This window comes from Phyllopteryx taeniolatus, chromosome 9 (assembly GCF_024500385.1).
Source record: "Phyllopteryx taeniolatus isolate TA_2022b chromosome 9, UOR_Ptae_1.2, whole genome shotgun sequence".
Taxonomy (NCBI): Eukaryota; Metazoa; Chordata; class Actinopteri; order Syngnathiformes; family Syngnathidae; genus Phyllopteryx; species Phyllopteryx taeniolatus.
Window position 1 is genome coordinate 6119961 of NC_084510.1, and position 17490 is coordinate 6137450.

Consider the following 17490-nt stretch of genomic DNA (forward strand, 5'->3'; position numbering starts at 1 on the left):
AGTGAAGAATTTAGAGTCAGGGGGAACTTAAATGTCGAATCCAACCCATGATTAATGTCTACTTGATTAAGAGGTGTCTCAAGACTATTCTATATAGGACTGGTCAGTTGCTGAATCACCAGGAATACTGATTCAAATATCTGTACTTAATCAGGACACACGAGTCCGAGGTCTCTATTAATTGAGAACACGAGTCTTCGGGCTGGCTGCCACTAAGGACTCAAGGCGAGTTAGCGGGCTCACAAAAGGCAGCAGACTTTCAGACCATTTGGTTTCCTGACGGACTCCAGACATACTTGAATTAACGAACTCATTGCAAACATGTGACTCGAGTCATTGCAATGAACCAGACGGTGTGATTCACTTAGAGTAAGTCCAGAGTAAGTTGTTTCCCATCACTACATCGATATAGCACACTCAATGAGTCTTCCTGAAAAGATTAGTGTCTGAAATGATGCTATTGCTATTATCAAAAGGGAGGTAGGGAGCGATTAACCAATGTAATGAGGAAAAACAACCATCACTTCCACAGCGGCTGCTTGGATGCTTCGGATTGATAAGCCAGTGATGATTTGACATTCATTCATTCATTCGTTCATCTTCCGTTCCGCTTCTCCTCACTAGGGCCGAGGGCGTGCTGGAGCCTATCCCAGCTACATCCGTGATGATCAAAATATTTTACGCAGTATCCGTTCTACTCCATTGCATCTTCAATGTTAAAATGTAGACACACTAATATTCCTGCATATAAAATGATGTTACAGCAGACCTGCCAGTGAAACTTTGGAGATGTAAACCCATTAAAGGCTGACGTGCGGCTGGGTGTAGCCCTGTAACAGCTGCTGCTTAGTTTCAAATTTCACTTGTGTCACTGAAGGTACCTTGGCAGCTGGCTGCATTATCACGAACTTTTCGCACATGGCTTCCTTCAAGGGGACTTTAACATAGTCACACTTCAATGAGTCCATCAGCTTTATTGCCGAGGCACACTGAAAGTGTCCTCTCCTGAAATACACTGTGACATTTGGCCCTCTTCCCCAGCTGCCAAATCAAACTCAATTAGCCAGGAAATGTGGCAATAAGATGATGTTGGAAGTTACTCCTGAGCTTTACTTTTACTTTTGTTTGAGGACAACAGTGTGTGTCAACACGTGGGATGTGCTCCGTGATCAAATCCCTTTGGGACTGTGAGCTATCGCGGTGATGTGCCCTGTCGACACCACAGGCTCAGTAAAATGGAACCCTAACAGGCTATGACATAGTGGCCTTGCTCTGCTTGAGTCAAGGAATGATCAGGATATGCAGGCAAGCAGACATCACCCTGACATCCAGCTGACATGTTTCCTGTACACACATTCTGACTTCAGTCCCATTTATAGGACAGAACGATTTCCCTTTCTGTGATAGTAATCATGGGCTAGATGACAATCAACAACATAAAGTGCTGCAAATATTTGATGTGATGTGGACGACAAGCCAAGACGTTCTAATGCTGTGGTACACTGTATACAAAAATTGTACATTTGTTATGTCTATTGATTTGCTTCCTTGTTTAAATATTGTAATGCAAATAGGCCAGGGACATTAAGATTATCAATCAAAGGGAAAAATGCTATATTGTCTTGTGGTAAGATCATATCAAAGTCACTTATTATTATGAAGCGATTGGATACTGTACATACTTAGCTGATATTCTAAAAGATATCCTGTCAAAATCCCATTGGGCTCTGATGGTGGGGCCCAAGCCAAAGAGACAGTGTGCTTCTGTGTATGTGTGACTCTGAAAACGGGATTTTTCTCAGGAACTGCGGGGGAAAGAAAGTTGATAAACACAGTAATCAGTTGAATTCTGCAAGCCAGTTTTCCTTTTATGATATTGTGCATTTAAATCAATATATTTTGTGTTGTTTTTCCACATTCCTACCTCCCTCTGGGGTTTTAAAGTTGACAGGATGGCTCCCGGGACCGTTGCCACGACCGTTAAAGGTCATGACGATGAGACTATACTCGGAGAAGGGTTGCAGTCTGGGTATGATAGCATGGTTGCGATCGCCTGGTAATGTTAATGTCTGTTTGTCTCCGTGGCTTTTCTTCAAATCCACCAGACTCCGCAGACGCCACCAGTTTATCTACAAAAAGAAAGAGAGGCCCAGTACCACCTCAGTAAATATCGAACATCACATAGTCCCCTTTGTATGTGTGACATAATGTTGAGGAAGGTGTGCAGAAGTGCATTGTGTTGAAGAGGATGTATAGGAAACAGAGGAATGAGAGCACCAAACGCTGAGACCAGGTCAGGGTCATTTCTTTTAAACTGTGGCTGAAAACAAAGGTCTGTTTTGAGGTATTACCCTGTAGCCTCCCAGATGTCCATGCAACTTGTCCTTGTTTACACGAGTCCAGCTGACCTTGACCACTGAGCTGTTGATCACCACCACAGCTACATCATCAGGTGCTGCGGACGGAACTGCAGAAGCAAACCCAATAGAATACTATATATAGCATGCTGTATGTATATAAGACAGGAAGAGCTACGATTTGGAATACAGACAGGTATTGTGACAAAATCCAATTTAAAAGCTACATCACAAATGAAAAACAGACAATACAGTTATAGATACAGTATATTGGGAAAACACATAACTACAGGGATGGAGGGGCTCTACCATCAGCCACAGAGATGTGTATAGTAACATAAAGGACCATTTATCTTCTATCTAGAGGTCGTGACCTGTGTTGGTCTCCTGGCGACAAGTCCAAAAGAAAGCTACCGGTAAACACAAGAATTAACAGTTGGTTGGTTTTTGTCCAGAAAACATCAAAGTACATAGCCTTGAAAGCCAAACCCATATGAAAATATTTCAATCAAATGTTAATGAATAGCTAAATAGTACTGCATAAAGATGAATTAGTGAAGGTGAAATAAAATGACTTATTTATATATAATCTTTTTCTTTCTCGTCCTTTTTATATTAAAACAATAGATCACAAACACACTGGCTGTAAAAATTTGATTTACACAAAGGTAATCATAAACAAATAGAGCAATGAACATTTTGCTTTGCGGCGGCACGGTGACCGACTGGTTAGAGCGTCAGCCTCACAGTTCTGAGGACACGGGTTCAATCCCCGGCCCCGCCTGTGTGGAGTTTGCATGTTTTCCCCGTGTCTGCGTGGGTTTTCTCCGGGCACTCCGGTTTCCTCCCACATCCCAAAAACATGCATGAATTGGAGACTCTAAATTCCCCGTAGATGTGAATGTGAGTGCGAATGGTTGTTTGTTTGTATGTGCCCTGCGATTGGCTGGCAACCCCGCCTCCTGCCCGATGACAGCTGGGATAGGCTCCACCATGCCCGCGACCCTAGTGAGGAGAAGCGGCTCAGAAAATGGATGGATGGATGGACATTTTGCTTTGTAATTGACCAACATGCATGAAAACTACTGAAATTTAAATTACCAAAATGACTTTTTGACTTTATTTGTGAATAGTGCATCTTTCTTCCTTCTATCCATGCTCTATGACTCCTGTTCTGGGTCACAGGGAAACTCCAAGCTATTGGGTGCCATTTGAAAAGCACCATACTCTGAAAATATTGCAATCACAATACCATAACAATAACAATAAAATTTTCTTGCACATTTAAAATATTTCTAAACTTAAAGATGTATTAAATAGTTCAATCCAAATAATAAATGCTACACCTAAATGTTTAAATACAAATGTTAAATCTAAATATCATTATATATGTTAGAAGATACCTGAGATAGGTTCCAGCACCCCGCGACCCTAGTGAGGATAAGCGGTAAAAGAAAATGGAAGGATGGATGTATCCTAAATGTAATTGTAAAAATAATATGAGAGGAAACAGGTGAAAAAAAGGAGAGTGGATATTTGAGACATTCATTGACTACTCTTGTGCATTTTAGCGAATCTCCAGAATCTCCTTGCTTCGCTTTTTAGCCACAAGCATATATGAAATTCTGAAAATAGTTAAGTGTTATTGTTATTTTTTGTGTGATCCCCTTCACAAATGGCACTACATACGCAGCTGGCTTTGGGGAAGAGGCAGGGTACACCCTGGACTGGATGCCAATCAAGCACACAGGTGATATAAACAAGCAACCATTCACACTCACATTCACATCTATAGGGAATTTAGATTATTCAGTTAATTTAGCATGCGCGGCACGGTGGCCGACTGGTTAGAGCGTCTGCCTCACAGTTCTGAGGACCAGGGTTCAATCCCTGGCCCCGCCTGTGTGGAGTTTGCATGTTCTCCCCGTTTTCTCCGGGCACTCCGGTTTCCTCCCACATCCCAAAAACATGCATGAATTGGAGACTCTAAATTGCCCGTAGGCATGACTGTGAGTGCGAATGGTTGTTGGTTTGTATGTGCCCTGCGATTGGCTGGCAACCAGTTCAGGGTGTACCCCGCCTCCTGCCCGATGACAGCTGGGATAGGCTCCAGCACGCCCGCGACCCTAGTGAGGAGAAGCGGCTCAGAAAATGGATGGATGGAATTTAGCATGCATAATTTTGTAGTATGGGAGGAAACTGGAGTACAGTACTCGGAGAAAACCCACTTAAGCATCTGGATGCACTAATGTATCAAATATGGTTGTTTTAGCCAAGATTATTTTTGCAAGATCTTTTATTTTCAACCACATTAAAGTCCCCTGTTACAGACTAACAAAACATTTTGCACGTTGACAGTGATGGTAATTTCTGAAAATTCCCATTCATCCCTGTCAACGTAAATAGTGGGTCAATATCTTTAAATACATTATTCCATAGAACGCAATGTTATCGCTGTATAAGTTTGTTCTAACGCAGTACCTGTATGTTACAATGTGCAAAGAAACAGTTGCTTATTATAGTACATCCAACAAAGCTACGTTTCTAATGTTTGAAAAGCAAAAGACTATGTTCACAAGTTGTGGTCTCCCATATGGTTTACATGTTACACTGGAAAATCTCAAATGTCATGAATGCTGGCGCTTCTATTAAAACTAAGACAATCTTGAGGTGACATAGAACACCGAGGAGGAGCACAATGATGGAAAAGACCTCTAAATCAAAGTGTAGGAAAGCAGAACGTAAGTGGAGAGACTACACTCCAAATTGACTACGACCTCTACAAAGTCTTTGTAAGTTTAACCAAGAGTTAGTCAGGGCTGGACAGCAACACCTTTCTGAAATAAATAGTAAGAACTTCAACAATACTAGCCCTCTGTTTGCTGTGGTTGACAATCCCCCCTGAGTCAGATCGCTCCAGAACTCCTAATAGCGGATAAAAGCAATGAATTTGCTTCTTATTTTAGTGAAAAAATACAATCCATCAGGTTAAATAGCAGCACAAATCAGCAAAATGATAAAATTATACTACATCTGAAGCCACCCAGGAAAATCTACAGTTGACCAAAAATCAGTTCAGCAGCTGAAACCATCAACGAGCTGTCTTGACTCAATATCATCTGACTTTTTCAAAGCTATTGCCAAGTCTGTGCTAGCTGATTTACAGTAAATATTGAAACGCTCACTTCCGTCAGGCGAGTTTCCCAAAGCTCTTAAAGTAACTGCCATTAAGCCTCTTCTAAAAAATAGAATGCTGGACGCTTCCATGTTAGCAAGCTATAGACCTATCTCAAATCTCCCTTTCATAACCAAGATTGTTGAGAAAGTTATTTTTAATCAACTCAGCAATTTCTTGAACCTAAGTGGACTTTTGGACAAATTTCAATCAGGTTTCCAAACTCATCACAATACTGAATCTGCTCTTATCAAACCGCTAAATGATATAAGGTTGAATACTGACTCGGGAAAGGTGTCAATTTTGGTCTTGTTGGATCTCAGTGCGGCTTTTGATGTGGCAAATCATAATATACTGCTGAACAGTTTGGAAACGTGGGTAGGACTAAATGGAACAGTCCTTAATTGGGTCACGCCCTACCTGGAGGAAAGGAGTTATATTGTAACCATTGGAGAAGTGTTCAATCTCATTGAATGGCGATGACCTATATGGTCCCTCCAGGGTCAGTTATTGGACCCCTCCTGTTTAGCCTGTATATGCTACCCTTAGGTCAAATTCTTCAGAACTTTAATGTTGTAACGGACACACTCTCGCACGATGGCACTGTGACCCCATAAAAACTCCAGCCCAAGCGGCACTGCTCCCCCGCCCGCCGAGGTGGACGACCACGGAGCACGGCAGATTCAACTTCGCACACAGACACTCAGTGAATTACAAGCCTAAGCATCAAAGCGGAGACACCGATACTGGTTTAGAATGCGGACGCTAAGTGAATTACAAGCCCACGGAGCATCAAAGCTGAGACAAAGCCATCAGTTTTCGCACTAGAACGCAAAATTAATTAACTTCCACCACCAGCCAGCCTGGAGAGCCTCAACAACAAAGACTTATCCTTCCTGTTGTGTGCTGTGACACCTGCACATGTGGGCTGGGACAATGGACAATACACGAGCGACCCCCACAGGTGGCGGAAAGCCACTGCAAACCTGGATTAACTGATCACAGTCTTCACTGGATTTGAATGTGATCTAATATTTTAAGAACTTTACATGACTGCCACTAGTGACTGTATTTCTGCAAACTTGAATGTCTGATGTCAAATCTGTTGTCAACTGAACCGGATTAAATGTTATTAAAAAACCTCTGGTCGTCTAGAACTCTTATCTAATTCATGTAGCAACCTTCAAAAAAGACTGAGGATAGGGTTTAAAAGGTTTGTTGTCACTCTGTCTTGAAATTTTATACATCTAAAAAGTGATGTGGTGCCCCATTTCTATGTAGAATATCTTGATTTATAATGCTGTAATTTAAAATTACGCTAAACTGGAAGTAACACAGGTGTCGCTTCCAGCTTACTTTTCTCCTAAATTAATTACATTTTTATTCAACTAATATACGCTACAATGTTGACTATCATAATTATGCAGATGACACACAGTTATATCTTGCAGTGTCTCCAGATGACTACAGTTCAATTGAGGTGTTGTGTCACTGTGTAAAACAGATAATTAACTGGATGAGCCCAAATTTCTTCAATTAAACCACAACAAAACTGAGAGTCACTCTCTGGAGTCACTCTCTTTAAAAACCAAAGGCCAAGTCCGAAATGTTGGTGTGCTGATAGATTTCAACCTGACTTTCAACAGTCATATCAAATCAAATACTAAAATTGCCTTCTATCATCTGAAAAAACATATCCAGAATGAAGGCTTGCATGTGTCAAGCAGACCAGGAGAAGCTCATCTATGCTTTTATCTCAGTAGACTTGACTATTGTAAGGGTCTTCTGACTGGACTCCCCCAAAAGAGCATTCAACAGCTGCTGCTCATTCAGAATGCTGCAGCTCTGGTTCTGACCAGAACAAGGATGTCATATTACTCCAATTCTAAAGTCTTTACACAGGCTCCCAGTTAGCTTTAGAATAGATTTTAAAGTTCTGCTACTGGTCTATAAATCACTAAATGCTTTTGGTCCTGAATACATGAACGAAATGCTAATGGCATATAAACCAAGTCGGGCTCTGAGGTCTACAGAGTCAGGTCAAATAGTGGAGCACAGAGTCCAAAGCAAACATGGTGAAGCAGCATTTAGCTATTATGATGCACTCAAATGGAATAAGTTGCCAACAGAAGTGACGTCAGCCCCAAGTGTCAATGTTTTTAAAACCATTTTTTCCCCCGTCAGGCTTTTTAGAGCATTTCCACTTTTAAATATTTCTTCCACTGTACGCTGTTTTAATTGTACTTTTATTTTTCTCTTTATTTTAAAGGTTTATAAGATGTTTTTATTCTTTGTTTTTAAATGCTTTTAATCATGTAAAAATGCACATTGAGTTACCTTGTGTATGAAATGCGCTATATAAATAAATTTGCTTCGCTTTCCTTTGCTGAATTGCTTGAGGACTCTGCATCATTTGCACAGTTATCATTGTATCAGCATTACCACGTTACTGGCAACCCTTCATTGCTAGGTGACTCTCCGTAGTGTGTTCTTATGTCCTAAAAGTATGTTTTGTCACAATGGCTGTCTGTTGTCATACTAGAGCGGCTCCAACCACCGGAGACAAATTCCTTGTGTGTGTCTGACACACTTGGCAAATAAAGATGATTCTGATTCTGATTTGCTGCAAGGGGTGAGATAATAAAAGTTGCAGTCTGCAGCTGTTTGAAATCAAATTGAAACAGTATAACCAAAACACTTGGTTAAAGCCAGTGTCTTGAAACATTACTGGTAATTATTCTTGCAAAAGCAATGCCTCCACATTAGATACCTTTGCTTGTAAGGATTAAAAACCAATTAGTGCAAGTTTCAAACCAAAATAAAAGAGTGAAGACTCACAATCTTCGCTGGAGTAGCCTGTCACTATGGTTGGCTCTGGGCCCCAACCCTGATTGTTCCTGGCTTGGATCTTGATCTCATAGGGCACAAACGTGGGTGTGTTCTTCACCACAAACGAGTGTCTCTTCACCATGTGTTCCCTCCAGTCGTCCTCCAAGTCCTGCCGTCTGTGGCTTACTTTGTACTCAAGACCTGGCCCGTTGTGTTCAATTGGCAACAAGGGCTAAATAAAAACAGTGAATTGCAAAAAAAAGACGCAGCTTTTAAACTTGGCTTCCTTTATTGTGTAAAATGCCACTTGTATTTCTCTTACACAGTGTCACTCATTTCGTTTCACTAAAATGACAAGTCAGTGCTTGAAGCACTTTCAGTGTTTTTATCTTGCAATCTATTAAAAGAATGGACTGAGTATGCTGCTGGAACGAGGCTTTTCTTAAATTTAGGATCTGGCTACAACATAATACAATTTATCTCTGAATAGAGGACAGTCTGAAAGAAATAGAATGAGGTACAATAATCCACAAAAGCACATTATTAACAGAGGGAGAGCTCATCAATCAAGGACTCAGAAGCCATCTTTTTATGACACAGGAACCAGCTAATAAGTCTCAAGCAAGATTTATCTTGCTGCAATAAAACAGAATAGGAGCGTTGTCTTTCGCTTGGACAGCTTTCAATAGATTCTCATTTAAATAAAGATCTAAGCCAAATAATTGAAATCAATGTATTTTTCTGAAACTTAAAAGGTAGTAGATGTGAGTTATTCAGTTCTTCCACTCAACAAGATTTGCTGTAAAAGTAATAATGAAAAGCCTATAATCTTTTCTTACCTCCCAGTTGATAGCCATTTCATGCGGCAAATGACCTTCGATTTTGATATTTTCCGGGTTCTTGTCAGGGGCTGTGGAAAAGAGTGAGTATAGATTTTGACAGAATTGTTACAGTAGTGTGAAAGAAATCTCAAGTGAAATAGGGACACAAAAGAGAAGATTCTCAACAAGAGTGGAATCAATTATGTCACAGCTTGGAATGTTTTAAAGTTCACGCAGAGCACACTTTGGGCAGCTTTAGTGGCCTCAGGCTCCTTATCCAAAAGTATAAAGTATAATAAACAATACACGGAGGATGCATTAGACCTGTTGGAGGGGTTTTGTATCTCTCTGTGGGCTCACTGGGAGGGCCCCTCCCCACACCGTTAATACCAGCCACACGGAAACGATAGTCGACATGACCGTGGAGTTTGAGGATGGACGAAATGTGATTCCCCGGTACCCGGAGCAGCTCCTTCCAATTTCCAGGCTCCCACTGGCTCTCCTCGTATTGAATAATAAACTCTGTTGAAAGGCAGAAAGACAATCAGCTCCTCACTGCTGTGGTTCTTGCCAAAGAATTGCTTATCTAACCGCAGGCTGTGCAGAGCTCTCCTCACTCTCTGCTTTGGGCTTGTATATTGCACAGAAACACTGATCCCAATTCATGCTTAAATGGATCAATAATTGATACATGTTGTATAACATGTGCTAAACATATCACTTGCACAACATTATAAGAACAATTAAGCATGTTGTATTAAAACCTGACCGTAGCATGGATATTCCTTTTACCTGTGGTTGAGCTGTTGTGATCGTCCCCTGGGGTCCATTTCAGTTTCACACTTTTGGTCTTGTGTTCTGACAATACCAAGTGCTGAGGTGCATCAGGGACATCTGAAAACCATGACATGAGTTTGGAAAAATCACAGACACATCAATCGCAGCATGCAGAAAAGACGGCCAAGGGAACAATTTTCGATCAACTCATCACAATTGTGACTAGATGTGGAATAGCCTGCCTAACTATTGCTCATGCTTATTATACACCATGTTTCACTATTAAATCCATGGCATACTCTGTTGTGACTTGCTGAGATGTTGTTCTGTTCTCAAATGTCACACATCAAAGGTTCCATGTTTTACTAAACCAACCGTTTCTAGGATTTGGGATGTTATATTGGCTCTATGGTGCCTCAGTAAACGTGAACTATGAATTTAAAGTAATCCACACATTTCTGAGTTCCAGACGTTTTTCTGCCGAGAGGCCTGAAATCAGGGCATTCAAATTTCTCGAGCTTATCTACGTCACTAGCGAAGATTTCCACTCCCGAGCCAGCACTGTCAACATAACAAACACATGCTCCCACAAGAGGGTCTTCTGTGTTCACTGTGATGGGTAAAATCCAGAGAACAAATTTCATGTGCATGCATGCATCTCCGTTACAATAAAAGCTGATTCTTCTTCTTCTTCTCCATGGAGGCAAAACCAAGGTGTTTTTTCTTTTTTTTAATGAAATTGATACTTTTATATTAAGTTCATGTTAGAGAGTGACTCTACGGAGGTCTAAATTGCCAAAATATGGCACCTTTAATGTATTATCTGGGTTTTCTGGACTGAATCTGAAATAGTATTTATATGTTAGCTCACCTAATACCATGAGCAATGCAGAGGCAGTGTCCTGGTCCACTGGTGTTCTTCCCACACATGTGTACACACCCTGGTCCCTGTGGCTTACGTTGAAGATTTGAAGGATACCATTCTCCACAAAGTATCTGTCGACAAGAAGATGGAGACACAATATTGATTGACAAAAGTAAGCGCTAAAATTACTTTCCAGCTGGGAATACGTCTGTAATACAGTACATAAATCCAGTACACTACCTTGAATTGTCAGTATAATTTAAGCCTATGTCCATATTGTCTTTTTCCCACAGGAGTTCAAAGTCATTGCTGAAGGACTTGTCGTATTCTGCCAAGCATGAGAGCTGGGCTCGGGTGCCTATTAAGATCTGCTGGTTTTCCGGGGCCACCGTAATTCTTGTAGGATCTTTATAAGCAGGAAACTATTTAGTTTCCTCCTAAAGGAGGACTAGGAACCACTACAAACACATCAGGTACAAAATACTATACCTTTCACATAAAGGGAAGCTTCAATGGCAGATGAACCTTCTGTGTTTTTGGCGTAACATGTATATTGTCCGGTATCACCTTTTTCTGTGGTGTAGATTTCCAATGAGCCATTGTCATGAACGGTAAACCTCGGCCCCACCACAGATTCAGAGGAATCATCCTTGTTCCTATATAAAATAAAGAAATGAAAATACGTCAGCCTCTTGACATTCTTTGAAGAACTAATGGAAAGGCGGAATTTTGCATCATTTTACTTTAAAATCAACTTTACCATTTTTGAAGTGTCTGCCATCACCTTCTCTAATGTTCTATTGAGTTGTGCATAATGATTGCGTAAACTTTGTTGTGAGCTAAAATGAATGTACTGTATGTTGATGGTGATACGAAGACATGATGATATTACAAGCGTACTGCTGCCACACCAGTAAAAAAAACTCGATAACCTAACACATTAACACATGACACTTATCGCGTTAAAATGTAAATTTTATCATGTTACAATGTGAAACTTTCTGATGTTGAAAGGTGAATACTTAACTTTTTCTCTGGTATCATACGCTTCAGTATGATACAAACCTGCAGGTTTTCTTATTCTTCAACATGTAGCAATTAGTGTGGTTTGTTAACTACGCACTTTGTCTCTGTCAGTTCTATTCACTTTAAAGGTCATATATGACACTTTACATATGTACAGGAGCACATAAAAATACCCTGGAAAGCAAAAGGTTTTAATGAAGGATGTTGATGGTGTACGTATCCAGTGGTTGAGCTCTACTGCTCCCTGTTGTTGCGAGGAAGAATAGCCCACCCTGTCCACCCACCAAGTGATAATAGATGGTGGAGAGCTGAAGACGTTGCAGTGCATCATCACTCCCCTCCCTTCGACAGCAGAGTAATCCTCCGCCTCCTTTGTAAGAATCATTGGAGGGAGATCTGCAAAGCAGTAGATTTGAATGAGAAACAGTTTGCACGAGCTTGTGATGGGAACAAAACTACTCTGTGAACAAAAGAAGGCGTGGCATTTATCTGCAGCACTGTGCAGTATCTGGTGTACTGACTCGAGTGAAACAACTAATATTGGTTGGATTTGGTGAAATTCTGTGCCTAATCAGGGGTAATTGTGAGAAGAATACAAGGACACAATAAATCAATGAACATACAGTACACCTAAACAGTTTTAGCCAAGCATCCTACTCAACTGTCTCGCCTAGTTATTTAGCTTTCTGATAGTGTTCACCTTTTTCAACTCCCATATGTCACTCAGAACAACCTGCCCACATTCATTTTCCCTCATATAAGTCATTTTCATAAAATTTCATCAATAACGATAAAGACTTGGCCCACTGAATTTCCTTTTGAAAATAAATTTGACTGAAATGAGCATTTAAATTATTGGCAGTAGTTTGCCATCAAAATGTCATAATTGTTTCGAAAAAAAACATATTCTGAAGTAATATGTTTCAAACTTTCAATGACAAAATGTTTCAACTGTTAGGCATCTGAAAAACGTTTCATGATTTGCAACATGTTTTCTGAAAATGCAAATTATATTTTTGGATACATAGGATTATTCTCCTTTTGCTTAAGATGCCTTTTCCATGAAAATGAATACAAATCTATCTTATTGTCTTCAGGGTTCTGTTTTTGTTGTTGTTTTACAAAGGGTCCTTCTTTGTCACTGAAGCTGTTTTTACCGTTAATGCCACTGGAGAAAGCCTCATTATGTTGTTGCAATACACCAGAGAGAACTGTGAGTTGAAAGGCCAGGATGAGGGAGCCATTTTGCTGTCACACAATAGCAGATAGCAAAATAAATTGTGTTATTTTTTTTTTAGATAAAGATGAATTTGTGGAAGTGTTGGAACTATTGCATGTTTTTACCATTATTACCGTTGTATAAAGACAAGAGTCTAATGGGTTTAATGAGTAGTGGGGATCATTTATGCACTTGTATCTGCAGAGTTTGAAGGGCAACACATGTAAATTGTGCAACTCACACGATTTTTGTGAAGTTGTTTGTCTTTACTGTTACACACTTTTGTCTTTACCGTTATAAAAAGAAGTGTATTTCAATGGGTCACCACCATTTGCTCTGTCAATAAGGGTTGCCTTTACTATGAATGCCTAAAATTTAAAATCAACAATAATGTTTTGAAAACAGGACTTTTAAGCGTGGCTGTTTCAGCATGGGAGACATATACATATAAAACCAAGGCGGCATATATATATATTTTTTTTTTACAAGTTGTTGATCAAATTACATGAAAATAACCCATATACACTTCTACAACTTGTACTTGGACAACATGCTCGTCTTAAATTGTGGAATGGGTGGGAACTTGTTAGCATTTAAATGGCAAGGAACAGAACTTGTCCTTCCTCTGGGAGTGCAAATAGCTGCAATGAAGGAGTGAGGCTCATCAACAGCTCTCCTGCCCTGAGCCCCTTTCAGCATTATGGACATATGCCAACATCAGTACCAGCTTTCTAATGAACACATCAGTCAGCAATCTCAACATGACTCACTGCCAAGCCTGGCATTTAATCCAATATTGTATCAAGGGAAACCTTGCAAAATGAAATTACAAGATGAATTTAAAACAGAGGATGTTAAAACAAAACTTTGGAGTCCAGTACATATTATACATACTTACTCATAACCATGATGTTTGCATTAGCGAGGAGGGTTCCATGTCTGTTGGATGCTTGGCACTGATAGACTGCACTGTCAGATGCTTTGGCGTTGTGCAAAATAATGGTGTCATCAAATACCTTCCTGTTAGCTGCAGGGGCTTCTGGAAGTTAAAATTAAAGAGCAATTGACAAAACAACAGCGCTGTGTTTATTTATTTCGGTACATAAACAGGAAAACATTTTGGGAATAATCATATTTACTTTTGATTGATGGATTGCGCTGACAATTATGCTGGTGTCTTGCAAGTACATTGTGATGTCAGTGTTAAGCTTCTGACCCAATAAAACAAACCTCTTGTTATTTGCATATTTGAATGCCGTTAATGACACCAGCATAACAAACATAGCGCAAATGATCCAATGTTTCTGTTTTCTATTATCTTGTTGTTTGTTTATGCAGTCAAAAAATAGCTCCTCCTTTAATAATACATATATTAAGATGCCATCTTCCCTCCTTCTCATATTGTATCACTTAAAACCAGCCAGCACATTTCATCATGAGTTGCAATACAGTGCAAAAATAGGTTTTCCTTCATTTTAGATACCATCTTTGTATCCCAGTAGAGAGATTTCTATTTGGCGATTCTATTATTTGACGAGTTGGTGACAGCTCAGGACTAAGCTCAAAGTATTTCAAAGTAGATTCCCGTCATCCTCTGAACATTTGATAGTTCACTACCATTCCAGGCCGCTTTTAAGCACTCTCTCCACTTCTTTGCTCTATCATGCACCAAGTTGCGGAAAGTGAAAGAAAAGGGACACAAAACTGTTGATGATTTATAAATTCAGATTCAGTAGATTAGGTCAAACACGAGACAAGTGACATGAAGATCTGTGGGACAAACCATGCAGAGGCAGACCGTTCACCCTCCAAGATATAGTTGGCTGGGGAGTTCCAGTCGCTGAGCACTTGATGAGGACATTTGAGCCGATCATACTGAGCTGACTCTCAGGCTCCAACACCCACTCTGGAGGCTCTGGGAAAACACACAATCAGGAGGCTTTTCCTCAAACTACAGCACATATGTTAATCAGTTACAAGGAGAGAAGAGAGGAGCAGTAACAATATGGTTCATTCAGTACAAGAGCACCGTTGCAATAAAGACATGGGTGTCAGACAGGCAAAGCAAGACACAGTGTTGTCATTAGAAAACCAGTTCAAAAAGCTCTATTGCAACTGAAGGTGACCCTCTATTTTTTACAGACATTTTGACTGCTTTCTTGGAAGGACAATGAAAAGTGACATTCATCTACCAGTCACAACAAAATGACCAGTTGTATGATATCATCGTATCCGATGTACAACTGTATCATATATTCTGCCTTTACAAAGGTAACAAAACTCAGCTTTTTATTTTTTTTATGCCTCAGATGCTTTGCATATGTGATGTGCCAATAACTCCAGATATTTTGTTTCAATCAAATTCCACACAAACAACTACTTTATCTTATAATAAACTCCATTCGGCTCTTTATTAAATCTTGAAGAATGAAGAGTGTTTTGATCAGATGAGATGTGACTGCAAAACGTCTACATCATCACGACACATTTTATTTACCTTCCACGGTTATTGTGAAGTAATGGACTACTTCTCCCAGCCTGTTCTTAGCCTTGCACATATACTTGCCGCTGTCTTCTTGTTCAACACTTGGTACAATCAGCAATTTTCCATGACTCTCCAGTTTGGCTTTAATTGGAAGCTTATGACCCATTTTGACCCACTCGACCTGTGGAGTTGGACTTCAAGAAAATGACCAAAAATTAGGCGTGTAAATACACCGCAGCAATTTATGACCATTATTTATTTTTCAAATTGATTTTACAGTCTAAGAATGCACTTAATTGATGTCAAACTATAACTCTACTGTTGTTTTATATGGCTATATGTTTTCCTCAATTAATGATATATACAATTCTAATCACTCTTGCATACATGTAGTTTAACTCACAATCCCTCAGGAATGCAGTCCAGTTTCATGTCATCTCCCCTGACAAAATGTTTCTCTGTTCTGACACCAGATGGCGTCATAAGCAAGGGTCTCCGCTGCAGGATGGCATTGGCTAATAGGATATGAATAAGGGATAGTAGATCAGGAGTTTATTAAATATTACAATAATACAGCTGCTGTGTATGTTCTCTCACATGTAACACGAAAAAGTACACAAGAATCTGAAAACTCACCAATTTCAGGACTCATGCCATGACCTTTTTCTGAAATGTAGCAGGATGGGATGAAAAAAAATAATCATAACACAAAGTGGATGCAAAATTACGAGCATTACTGAGTTCACAAACTAGAACCAAGGACATGCATATGAATAAGAAAGCATGGCACAGGTATGGCAGTATAATTGCATGACTATGAATGTGCAAATTAATCATGCTGATTTAGGAAGAAAGAGGTGACACCTACTGGTCTTGACAATGACCGACATGGCTGTCTTCTGAACGATGGTTCGTATTCTTGGGAAGGCGGCGAAGCAGCAATAGTCCCTCCTGCTGTCCTTGTCCACCGCGTGAGAAAAGTACAGATCTCCATTCAAGCCCATAGACACCCTCTCATCTTGTTCTATATGTTGAAGGTCTGAGCGTACAGAATGTACACAAATTATTCGCAAATGAAAACAATTATTTGGTGTTTCTAATCACACATGTAAAGAAAATGAGGGCTATGGAAAGCCGTTTGAGCCTTTTAATCAATATTCTTGATTCTATTCTTCTTCAATCTCTTGTACTAGTACGCTCTTTGTCCAACATGCTCTTCGTCAATTCAGCGCACTAGTATCATTTCTGTTCCACTCACTACTCGTAAGGACACAGCGCATACTAATACATTGACCTTAAGATGGATATCAAAGATATCGAACAAATGTCTCCCCATTTTATTCTATTTAACAGGGGTGTCAAACTAATTTTTGTCTCAGGCTGCATTGTAGTTATGATTTCCCTCAGAGGGCCATTAGAACAGTGAAACCATATAAATGTTTAATCAGCAAATCATATTATTACCATTACACAACAAATTGAGGGATAACTAGTTTTGCAATCAGAAGACAAGGATAATAGATTGTTCAAGTAGTACAACCCCAATTCCAATGAAGTTGGGACATTGTGTTAAACATAAATAAAAACAGAATACTATGATTTGCAAATCATGTTGGACCTATATTTAATTGAATACACTACAAAGACAAGATATTTAATGTTCAAACTTTATTGTTTTTAGCAAATAATCATTAACTTAGAATTGTATGGCTGCAACACGTTCTAAAAAAGCTGGGACGGTCATGTTTACCACTGTGTTGCATCACCTTTTCTTTTAACAACATTCAATAAACGTTTGGGAACTGAGAACACTAATTGTTGAAGCTCCAATTAATGCATGTTTTTGGGATGTGGGAGGAAACCGGAGTGCCTGGAGAAAACCCACGCAGGCACAGGGAGAACATACCAACTCCACACAGGTGGGACCTGGGATTGA

General features: G+C 39.8%; 1 protein-coding gene across 10 annotated transcripts in view; it reads right to left on the reverse strand.

Moving 5' to 3' along the window:
- chl1b (cell adhesion molecule L1-like b) overlaps positions 1 to 17490 on the reverse strand; it is a 102592-nt gene that overhangs the window by 19048 nt on the left and 66054 nt on the right. For 7 of the 10 annotated variants that reach the window (XM_061785363.1, XM_061785366.1, XM_061785364.1 and 4 more), the window contains 18 exons: positions 16423 to 16593; positions 16191 to 16220; positions 15958 to 16069; positions 15567 to 15748; positions 14853 to 14984; positions 13968 to 14108; positions 12135 to 12246; positions 11314 to 11480; positions 11065 to 11230; positions 10831 to 10955; positions 9975 to 10076; positions 9507 to 9704; positions 9201 to 9271; positions 8371 to 8593; positions 2732 to 2767; positions 2352 to 2467; positions 1925 to 2129; positions 1683 to 1805 (listed from right to left, as the gene is read on the reverse strand). In XM_061785363.1, coding sequence (XP_061641347.1) covers positions 1683 to 1805; positions 1925 to 2129; positions 2352 to 2467; positions 2732 to 2767; positions 8371 to 8593; positions 9201 to 9271; positions 9507 to 9704; positions 9975 to 10076; positions 10831 to 10955; positions 11065 to 11230; positions 11314 to 11480; positions 12135 to 12246; positions 13968 to 14108; positions 14853 to 14984; positions 15567 to 15748; positions 15958 to 16069; positions 16191 to 16220; positions 16423 to 16593 — 2412 coding nt within the window. The remainder of the gene's footprint in view (positions 1 to 1682; positions 1806 to 1924; positions 2130 to 2351; positions 2468 to 2731; positions 2768 to 8370; positions 8594 to 9200; positions 9272 to 9506; positions 9705 to 9974; positions 10077 to 10830; positions 10956 to 11064; positions 11231 to 11313; positions 11481 to 12134; positions 12247 to 13967; positions 14109 to 14852; positions 14985 to 15566; positions 15749 to 15957; positions 16070 to 16190; positions 16221 to 16422; positions 16594 to 17490) is intronic. The other 3 variants (XM_061785368.1, XM_061785370.1, XM_061785367.1) reach the window with 2 other exon arrangements.